This window comes from Ictalurus furcatus, chromosome 16 (genome assembly GCF_023375685.1).
Source record: "Ictalurus furcatus strain D&B chromosome 16, Billie_1.0, whole genome shotgun sequence".
Lineage (NCBI taxonomy): Eukaryota > Metazoa > Chordata > Actinopteri > Siluriformes > Ictaluridae > Ictalurus > Ictalurus furcatus.
Genome location: NC_071270.1, coordinates 21,313,763 through 21,324,692, shown reverse-complemented (window position 1 = coordinate 21,324,692; position 10,930 = coordinate 21,313,763). Strand labels below are relative to the sequence as shown.

The following is a 10,930-nucleotide window of genomic DNA, read 5'->3' as shown; positions in this document are numbered from 1 at the left end:
TAGAAGGCTAACAAGAGCGCGATGTTGTTCTTTTAAGAATTTTCACCTACAAATCCTTTCCTTTTTATTGTAATTTAAAAGACGGTATTTTGTTAAATATTTGTGTTATAAGTCTTATTAACGCTTAACAAATTTAAGTCAGTGGGGAATTCATTTCGTCAGATTTGCACTCCAGTCAATGCCCCAAAACACCGATATATATTAAACAAAAAGGCGTTTGTATGATTTAAAAAAAAAACTTTTTAAATATACTATAACCTTCATTAACTCGCGTTCTCTGTTCTCTGACGCCCTCTAGCGGTTCTATTAAGCATTGCAATAGTAATTTCGAAAGCCGGAAGTGGGCTCTCAATACCCGTATGTAAACAAACGCGTCTGGGTCGTTGCTGTTTGGTCGTGGAGTTGTGTTTGTGCTGTTACATTTATTGTAACCTTAAGTACCTGGTAAGTAGGTTTCAGCTTAAAGTCGTGGAGTTTGCAGTGTGTTACCTTGCTGCTTATGCCGTTTGTGCAAGGATAATGACATAGCAAACTAACACACTGTTTGTAATATACTTAGATAATGGCTAATGTTTCTGACCACATGAGCGGGAAGTATGAAGTCTGCGCGGGACTGCACGATGTATCGTGTGTGTGTGTGTGTGTGTGTGTGTGTGTGTGTGTGTGTGTGTGTGTGTATCTCGTGTGTGTGTGTATCTCGTGTGTGTGTGTGTATCTCGTGTGTGTGTGTGTATCTCGTGTGTGTGTGTGTGTGTGTGTGTGTGTGTGTGTGTATCGTGTGTGTCGTGTGTGTCGTGTGTGTATCGTGTGTATCGTGTGTGTGTGTGTGTGTATCGTGTGTATCGTGTGTGTGTGTGTGTGTGTGTGTGTGTATCGTGTGTATCGTGTGTGTGTGTGTGTGTGTGTCAGTCGTCGCGATGTTACTGGGCAATAATTAAAGGTATTACGTAGTTTTGGCCAAAACGCTGTGTGTTAAATCTTTAACCATAAACGCCACATGAGTTTAAATCCACAATATGGAGCTATAAAATGATACGATTTTAAAACTTTACTTTGTTATCAAAAGCACTAGTACTTCAAATGTGACCCTTCCAAACTCCAAAATCATTACTATAATTGCCATAGAGAGTATATTGTAATATTTATAAAGTGATACTGTATAGTGCACATTAGTCATTTAATTGAAATCAGTATCAATTCATACAATATAATATTATGTGTAATAATATATTTAATTTCATTCTGTTCATTCAGATTTATTGGATTCTTATTCTTTAATTTGAATTTTTAATAGATTTAGATTATGTTACTGCATGAATTCTGATAGTGATTCAGATTCCGACTGATTCTGAGTCATTTGTTGTGTGTGTCTGTGTGTGTGTAGGTGAGGTGTGTGCTGTGTAGCGATGTCCCCTTCGTGCTCACAGTGTGGCTCGAAAAATGTGGTGGAGGATCAGCTGTATAGTCAGACGCAGTGGGTGTGTCAGGACTGCGGCTCCGTCATCTCAGAGGGGACTTTCACCACCGTACTGAGTGAAGAGCAACACTCTACAGGTCAGACACCCGCCTGCCTGTGTGTCTGGCTACAGTCTGCCTGTGTGTCTGGCTACAGTCTGCCTGTGTGTCTGGCTACAGTCTGCCTGTGTGTCTGGCTACAGTCTGCCTGTGTGTCTGGCTACAGTCCGCCTGTGTGTCTGGCTACAGTCCGTCTGTCTGGCTACTGTCTGGCTACTGTCTGTCTGTCTGGCTACTGTGTGTCTGGCTGTCTGTCTGGCTAGCTGGCTACAGTCTGTCTGTCGGTCTGGCTACATTGTGTGTGTGTGTGTGTGTGTTGATATGATATAGTGACTGTGTGTTTGTGTCTTTTCATGTCTAATGTCCTTCTTGTTGCTTCTCTTGAATATTCACCAGTAAAAGAGTTGATAGAAATACAGCTGTTCACGATTTATCTGTTTAATGAAATTTGATGAGACATTTATATGAAATGTTGTAAGTGTATGAGATGAGTTTTGTTTCGGCGTTGTTAATCATGCATCTGTTCTCTCCCTCCACAGCCGTGCCTTATTACCTCAGCACAGAGGTGACGAAGAAGCCATGTCCCAACCTGATCAAAGGTAACTCCTTCCCTCCTGACTGACTGTAATTAGGCTTTACACTCATTTATATCAATTCCATTATGCTTTAGGGATGAAACGGTTACCGCTGATAGAATTTCCAGACGGGTAGTATTACTGTGTCACGTTGAATTATCATTAAAACCGTGCACGATTATCATGATTTGTAAAACTCGCGGTAAATGCTCTCCACACACACACCCAGCACGAGTCTGACGCAGGCGCAGCATGGAACGTTGTTTTTTTAGCATGAAAATGGATGCTACAATTTAAAACTGAACACGTCTGCTCAATTCGGCATGAACCGAATGAGATCATCAGGAGTCAGATTTCGTTTATCACATGACGTAACCATCCATCACTTTATAGTCAAATATAAAACTTGTATAAATAATTTCAGTGTGTGAATCAGTACTTTTTGTACATTTTCAGCACATTTTAACAATACAGTGATAATACTTATAACCATGATCGGTTTGGTCACGATAATCATGGTATGACATTTAATAATAGAGTTACATCTCTATTATGCGTTATAACCAATCTGAATTGAACCCTGATTCTCTGATAGATCTTTGAATGTTATTAAACCTTATAGCTATTGACACTTTGACTGTTAGTCAGTGAGTTTTGTAGCTGATCCTTTGTCTGTGTTGGTTTTGCAGAGTATTATACAATTGCAAACATAATCACGTGACATTACCAAAGTAGTTTATCCGACATTAGCTAGATAGTGAACTTGACTAACTCTGCCGTTTCAGACAGACACTGCTGGAGGAAAAACCTGTAATGGTAGTTTAGGTAGTTACTGCCTGTTTGTCGGGCCTGTGTTAACTCCCTCTTATTGTACTGTTGTGTATAATAATTGTGTGTGTGTGTGTGTGTGTGTGCAGGTCTGGGTAGCGTGCGCTCTCTGTGCCGCATCCTCAGGTTATCCAAACACATGGAGTCTGAGGTGACAAGCTTGTACGAGCGTGCCTATAATCACCCCCACTTTCTGAATTGCCATTTGATGAAGAAGGAGATGTTGGGGGGCTCCTGTGTGCTGTCCGTCTGCAGGCAGAACAACTGGCCTGTTGCCATGGGAACCATCAGCATGCTGTTAGACGCCGAGCCAACTTCCGTAGGCGCCGTCTATCACGACCTGATTAAAACCCTGAACATCCAAAATACAACAAGCAGCTTCACTGAGCTGCTGGAGAGCCACTGTCACGAGTGAGCGTCGTCATCATCATTATCATTTATTATATATATATATATATATATATATATATATATATATATATATATATATATATATATATATATATATATATATAAAATTACACATTAATGGAAGTGTGTGTGTGTGTTAGGTATAAGCTGAGCCCCAATGATGTGCCCGATGTCTGTGCGGAGTCTGTCGAGCGGTTGGTGCAGCGGAGCTCTGCACTGTTGGAACTGGCCACTGATGTGTGGATAGCAACCGGACGCCAACCGCTGCCCCTCCTCACTGCGTGTGTGTATGTGGCCTGGCAGTCTCTCAAACCCATGGTGAGTTTTCACACACACACGCACAAAAGCTTCTGAGATCCCAGTTCCTCTTTCAAAACAAGACACACCTTCATATTTGTCCAGAAGACAGTTATCCTTATGCTACTTTCCAAACAGAACAGTTATCAAAGCAAGCTTTATCTTGTTGCCCTAAAAGTGTTGTCTACCTCCTAGGAAACCGCTTCTAAATTAATCATAATGCAAAGGGTTAAACGTAGAACTAATGGTATACACCGATCAGCCTTAATGTTAAAACCACTGACAGGTGACATGAATTACATCGATTATCTCGTTACAGTGGCACCTGTCAAGTGGGTGGGATATATTAGGCAGCAAGTGAACAGTCAGTTCTCAACGTTCATGTGTTGGAAGCAGGAAAAATGGGCAAGCAAAAAGATCTGGGTGATCCTTTTTTTGGTCTTGTGGGATGTTCCCTGTATGCAGTGGTTAGTACCTACCAATAGTGGCCCAAGGAAGGACAACCAGTGAACCAGAGACAGGGTTACGGGCGCCCAAGGCTCATTGATGAGAGTGGGGAGCGAAGGCTAGCCCGTCTGGAGGCAGTGTGATTCTCTGGGCAATGTTCTGCTGGGAAACCTTGGGTCCTGGCATTCATGTGGATGCTATTTTGACACGTACCACCTACCTAAACATTGTTGCAGACCAAGTACACCCCTTCATGGCAACGGTATTCCCTAATAGCAGTGGAATCTTTCAGCAGAATAATACCCCTGCTACACTGCAAAAATTGTTCAGGAGTGGTTTGAGGAACATGACAAAAAGTTCAAGGTGTTGACTTGGCTCCAAATTCCACAGATCTCAGTCCGATCGAGCGTCTGTGGGATCTGCCGGACAAACAATTCCAATGCATGGAGGCCCCACCTCGCAACATACAGGACTTAGAGGATCTTCTGCTAACGTCCTGGTGCCAGATACCACAGCACACCTTCAGAGCTCTTGTAGACTCCGTGTCTTGACGGGTCAGAGCTGTTTTGATGGCACAAAGGGGACTTACACAATATTATGCAGGTGGTGTTAATGATATGGCTGATTACCAGCACATGCTTTGCCACAGCGGACCTCATTTGTCAAGCTGGATATGAACAAAGATATTCATAAATCATTCACAGGAGCATTTCCATAAGATATGTGGACCTCAGGAAAGTCAGTTTTGTGTAAATGTATGTGTAACGAGACTCACTCATACATCAGTTGATGGGCCTCAAAGTTATAATTGTCCTGAGATTAAGCAGTTTTAATACACAGATTAGATACAGATTATCTAACCAAGTTTAAGTAGTTTATTTTGATTTCATGCATGAATTAATGCTTTAAAAGCACGCAAGCCAAACAACTCCATAAGTTAAGACAAATAAGACTCAAGATTCAATTAAGATTCTGTTTCCCTCTTTCTTTCCTTTTACCTTCTATTTTTATCATTAATCTCTCTTTCCATCTGTGTGTGTGTGTGTGTGTGTGTGTGTGACAGGCCCGTATGAAGTACACCCTGAATAAGTTCTGTGAGATAGCAAGGTTGCCAACGTTGAAGCAGTCGTGTGTGACGCGGCGGGACACAGTGTCACGGCGCGTCAGCGAGATCAGGGAGGCGCTGTGTAAGCTGGGCCGTGTCTTGCCCTGGCTCAGAGGAGGCACCGTCGAGCCCGGCTCCATCTGCACGCTGGTCGATGACATCCTCTCATACCGCAGAACTCTGATGCTGCAGGCCATGAGGAGCAGTGAGCTCGAGGAGGATGCTGAAGAACAGAGTGCAGCCTCCTCTGAAGAAGTGCACTGGGGAAAAAGGCACCTTTTCCTGCCTCCTTCAGCAAGGAACGCAAAGCGTCCGAGACCCAACTCACCCGAGCCAGACGTCAACGGAGATGAGAATATATCAGACACGGAGATAGAATCATACATTCGCTCGCCGGAGGAGGTGAAGTTCTATGTGGAGGTGCAGAAGAAACTGACTGAGGACAAGAAGTGAAGGATTCAACCTGAACACTAGCTAAACCAGTGTTTTTTTTTTTTTGTTTGTTTTTTTTTTTTTTTTAAACTGTTTTTCAGTTTGTCGTTTTATTTAAACTTGTTTCGTTGTTCACTGAGTACTTCTGCAATATGCACTTTAAACTAGCTTTACTAAGTTCTATTTAGTGCGCACTACTGAGTGTGAGAGATGGCTGGTTTGTTTTGTCCTGCTGTTTTCGCAGTAGCTGTTTGCAGTCCAGACAAAGGCAACGGGATCAAAGACCACATGCCTTTACGTCCATGTATGGAAAGCTATAAATGGGCATGCCATGTAAATAACCTGAGCTTTATTTCCTCTTGTTTTTGTCGTTCATGACGTCTGCTATATACTGAGTATTGCTGCAGATTGCAGTAGTGCACACTACCAAGTGTAAGAGACGCAGTCGACGCCAGAGACTGATATTTTTTTATTTTTCAATTTATGTGGAAGTTACATCACATCTTAGAGCAGTGCATTGTGGGAGTCCTTCAATACTCCCCAACCCCCCCCCCCCCCCCCCTTAAGTTCTGCTTTCTGCTAAAGCCTTTACTGCACTCTTGTATTTCTCCTCATCCACCGAATCCCCTTGGTTTCCATTTTAAGAACTATACTAAAAACTGAAGACGTTTTACCCAGAAGGCATTGCTGTGCCCTAATACATTTATAAGGATAAAAATGAGCAATATTATCAGTATGGGAATTGCTTCAGTTACATTGTTCTCGCTGTCAGTATAGAAATTAATAGAGTGGTTTTGTTATCATTCTAATTTAAAATGTTGTGGGTTTTTTTGTTTGTTTTTTCAGAACTGTTTATTGGCGAATAATTTGGAAGTATGTTTTTTTTTCCAGTGAGTTATTTTGATTAAAAACCATTTTTCAACACCACATTATTTCTTTCATTTGTAGTCTGTAATTTCTATGCCAAGAAGTTTGGCTTCATGTTTGAACGAGTTAGAAAAGTCTTTAGCAAAGGCACCTCGCACTTGAGATGATCATTAGGGTTTGTTTATAGGGACCAGGGCCAATTTTACTTCCTGCTTCCTCACAGAATAGAGCACTGTGTCAGCCATGATGTGGCACCCCTGGTCAAGGGTCCAACAAATGTAGAACCCTGACCTCGTGGCATGACTCCTCCACGTTCATAATGTTGTTAGATGGTATCAGTATTGTGCAATCTGCACAACTTCTATTATTTTCGCTAATGGTTATGCCCAAGTTTGGTCATGGTTACATCAGGAACAGGAACGCCTGTTGAAATCATGTTCTCTTTCAAGTACCTCGGACCCAAAATGGAAACATACTTTATCTTTATACGTATAATTTATTTATTTATTTATTTATTTAATGATCTTTGTGCTTTAAGGATGGTGGAGTTGTTGGATCTGTTTGATGGCATAATTTGATGATCTATCCAGCAATAAACATTTTAGGATCCACTAATTCTAACAAACAGATGCAAGTTAATACTACTACTACTACTAATACAAAACTGTTAATCCTCCCTGCTTTGTGTGAGGGTGTGTGTGTGTCTGCCTACCGGCCTGTGCTGTGTTTGTGATGTCTCCTGCAGGAATGCAAGATTACATCCTGCTCACTGACCTTGAGGGTTTCACAGCTCTGTTCTGAACTTCCCTTTACTCTCCAAAAAGGCAGGATCAACCAAAAACCCACACAGAATGCTGTTTAGTGTTCATGTCCTAAATGGATATTGTTAATGGATATCAGTTCCATGTTTGCAAAGGAAAGCAGCTCTTATAAGACCTATAGTAAATTAGAAAATTTGACATATAGCATAGGCATAAACACAAAGGAATTACCAAAGAAATATAACAGGTTAAAAATAGAAATGCCATACATACACATATACTGTCTTACTCCTATATACGGTCCCAAAAAGTATTGGGACAGCAAGGCCAATTTGATTTTCACTATATGTTGATGAAATTTGGGTTTGAGATCAAAAGATAAGTACGAGATGATAGATCAGAATTTCAGCTTTCATTTCCTCATATTTACATCTAGATGTGTTCAACAACTTTCAACATGGCACCTTTTGTTGTAACCCACACATTTTTTTTCCCAAGAGATCAAAAATATTGGAACACATGGTGTTTTTTGCTGCCCAGGTGTGCCCTGTTAAATTGATTGTTTAAAGAATGAATAGCTCTGAATGTCTACTCTTGGTTTGAGCCCTAGCATTTGCCTGCATTTGTTAGAAACCACTCATGGGATAAACCAACATGAAACCAGAGAGCTGTCTGTGGGAGAAAAGTGAGCCATTTTGAAGCAAAGAGGGGAAATCTATCAGAGGAATTGCACAAGCATTGGGCATAACCAGTACAACGATTTGGAATGTCCTGAAAAAAAGAAAGAAACCACCGGTGTACAAACAACCACAAATGGAACCGGTCGGCCAAGGAAAACAACAACAGCAGTAACATTGTGAGAGCTGTGAAGAAAAACCCTAACAACAGTTAGTGTCAATTCCAACATCACCAGTCCTATCACAACTGTGGAACACATGGACTGTGGGAAAACAAACAATTTGAGTGGGAGACACAGTGAACAGAGCATGAGTAAACCTCCTGCTGATGCGTCGCTGGGAGCTCGACAGACATCAGACAGTGCTTTTCTTAAACACTGACGATGAAAACTCTGCTATCGTGAAAGGATTTAGCTGCTCAAAGACACAACAAGAGGACTTAATGCTCTTAATCTGATCTGAGGTGGTGCGTCAGGTAATACAACTAAGCCTTTAATCCAAACTGTCTCATATTCATAGAGATGGAGAGGCATTTTTACTCATGTTACATACTTTTTCCTAATATATGCAGTCACACACATCTATAGCTGTCCTGTCTTTCTGTGTATAAGTGTTCTTCTGTGTGTTCCTGCATAGGGCAAGAGATTACGACCTAGCTCAAGTGCATGTATGTGTGTGTCAAAGCCATGTTTAAAGCACTCCCATGTGAAACATTTAGATCAACAGTAAGCATGAATTCACACACTTGACACGCAGGCGTGTGGTGTGCAGTCTGGAAGGGATTGTACTGATGCTATGTGGAAAGGAAAATGAAGATGGTGAGTGGTTTCTGTGGTCTCTGGGGATCTGTAAATTGCCAAACCGAGGACGGAATATATCTCTACTTTGTGCAGGATGTTTTTCAGCACATCAAGCGCTCCTTCTTCTCCTGTGGTCTCTGGAGGCGATGGCACTAGCTGAGATAGTTCCAGAATTACTGGCATCCTTTAAAAGAATGAGAAAAATTGCTTGCACAAGATAAGCATTACAGCACACATTCAGATTTTCCACTCAAATATCAGAAGAGATTACTAACCTATCCTCTAACATAATAAATAATAATAATAACAATTTTCTTTTTTTAAAAGTAGCAAAATTATTGACAATCCTACTTATTAAAAACAAAATTATGAAAAAATTGCAAATGATTTTGATCAAATATGAGGTTCAAAAAATTTGGGCTGCAGACAAGAAAAAGAACTTGTCCTCACTGTAAAATATACAATGGGTCATTGATGTTTTGGGGCTGCAAGCATGGTAATAAAATAAAATGCAATTATAGCATCCCCATAGTTTTATGCTCAAAATATCAATCGTTGAATGTGTTATATTATATATAAAATCTTTTATTTTAATGAAGATTGTCAATAATTCTGGTGCTGACGGTGTACAGACAATAACAAGCTGAATCTTTTCTGTGGGCTTCAATCAAAATAACCCTCAGATATACTAAATAGATATCTGATAGATGTGGGATAATTTACTCTATCCTTTGATATAGTAAAATAGATGTAGATGGAATGGCTAATTGGCCCTAGGTGTGAATGAGTGTGTGAATGTGTATGTGTGTGCACATGGTGCTCTGCGATGGACTGGCATCAATCCCAGTGTTCTGGGATGGGCTCCGAATCAACTGTGGCCTTGACCAGGATGAAGCATTTACTGAAAGTTAGTGAGTGAAGGAGAATTTTGGACTGGATGCTGCACCACGCAGGAGTCAATTTTCTGACCTGCAGTTATGCTGGACACCCATAGGTGGCATAGTTTTTCTTTACAATCGATTAATATCAGCAAAAGAGACCAGCAGGCACACAACTTCCTGGCTGCCTAAAAAGCAGAGAATATGCCAGTAGTGTGAACAAAACAGAGCTGCATTTCCTTAGAGAATATTCAGAATCTTAAGTCAAGGACATAGGACAAATTATTTACAAAAAAAAATAGCAACCATTAACTCAGCAGCCATATGTTGGATTTCTCATCAATGTGTCATTAAACGTCTCTGGAAAATGTGAGAAAACAAGCCAACAACAGAACCTGACTTATCACTTATGTTCAAGATTGTTGAAAAGTTTGCTGTGTTTGACTTGCCTTGTAAGTGCTAATTTGTAGGTTGGAATGATGTCATTTTCCACCTCTGCATGTTCAACTTGTGAAGTGGAAAATCAAAACAAAACATGGAAGACTTTTTTTTCGCTTTTTGTTAGCAACAAGCTAGCCAGCCAACTGTGATGAGTGATATATATTTTCTTCCTCAAACACTCATCTGTATAGCTACTGTCACATATTTAATGCACAAATGTGTCTGTATGTTGATTAATCTAAAAAAAAAAGTACTTACTGAATATATACAGTATAAGTATATACAGCGTAAGTCATTTGAAGGTAAGAAGTGTTACTTTGTTTATTTCTGATGCTGTGTGCAGCCATGCTGATTTGATGTCACTCCGTAAACAGGGGAAGAACTCGGAGTTGAGAAGACTATCCCAAGTTGAGGTGTAGGAATTTTGAAAAGGGTCTGTCTGCTATGGAGTTAAATTTGTCCCAAAACTAAACAAATAAATATACAATTTCGCAAACAAACACAATCTGCTTTGCAAAGGAAAACTCGACTCTCAAACAAACAGAAAGCGTTTTTCTCACAAATGCAGCTAAGCATCTTCCTCTTCCAAACCAACAGGTGGTGCTATCGGTCAATTTACACTAGTCTCCCGGGAGAAGCATTACAACACAGCATTACATTACACCACAATAGTGTGCAGTAATCAAGGCGATGCATTTGTGAGAAAATCGCTTTCTGTTCGTTTGAGAGTCGAGTTTTAATGACACCTTTTACAAAACAATTGCAAACCGCTTCACAACAGTGTAATGTTTTCAATATAGTTTACAAATCATTAAATACCACTCAATATTAGTGCTTGTATTCTGTGTTTTAGTTAGGGTCTTTGCTAATCAGACCATTTACATGCAATTACTATC

At 40.5% G+C, this 10,930-nt stretch overlaps 1 protein-coding gene across 1 annotated transcript; it reads left to right on the top strand.

The window, feature by feature from the left end:
- Positions 1 to 285: 285 nt before the first annotated feature.
- Positions 286 to 8,994, top strand: brf2 (BRF2 RNA polymerase III transcription initiation factor subunit). The gene is made up of 6 exons (XM_053646145.1): positions 286 to 444; positions 1,385 to 1,554; positions 2,055 to 2,114; positions 3,008 to 3,329; positions 3,470 to 3,647; positions 5,137 to 8,994. Exons 2-6 carry the CDS (start codon positions 1,407 to 1,409, stop codon positions 5,629 to 5,631), a joined length of 1,203 nt encoding a protein of 400 aa, XP_053502120.1. The 5' UTR covers positions 286 to 444; positions 1,385 to 1,406; the 3' UTR covers positions 5,632 to 8,994.
- Positions 8,995 to 10,930: the final 1,936 nt, after the last annotated feature.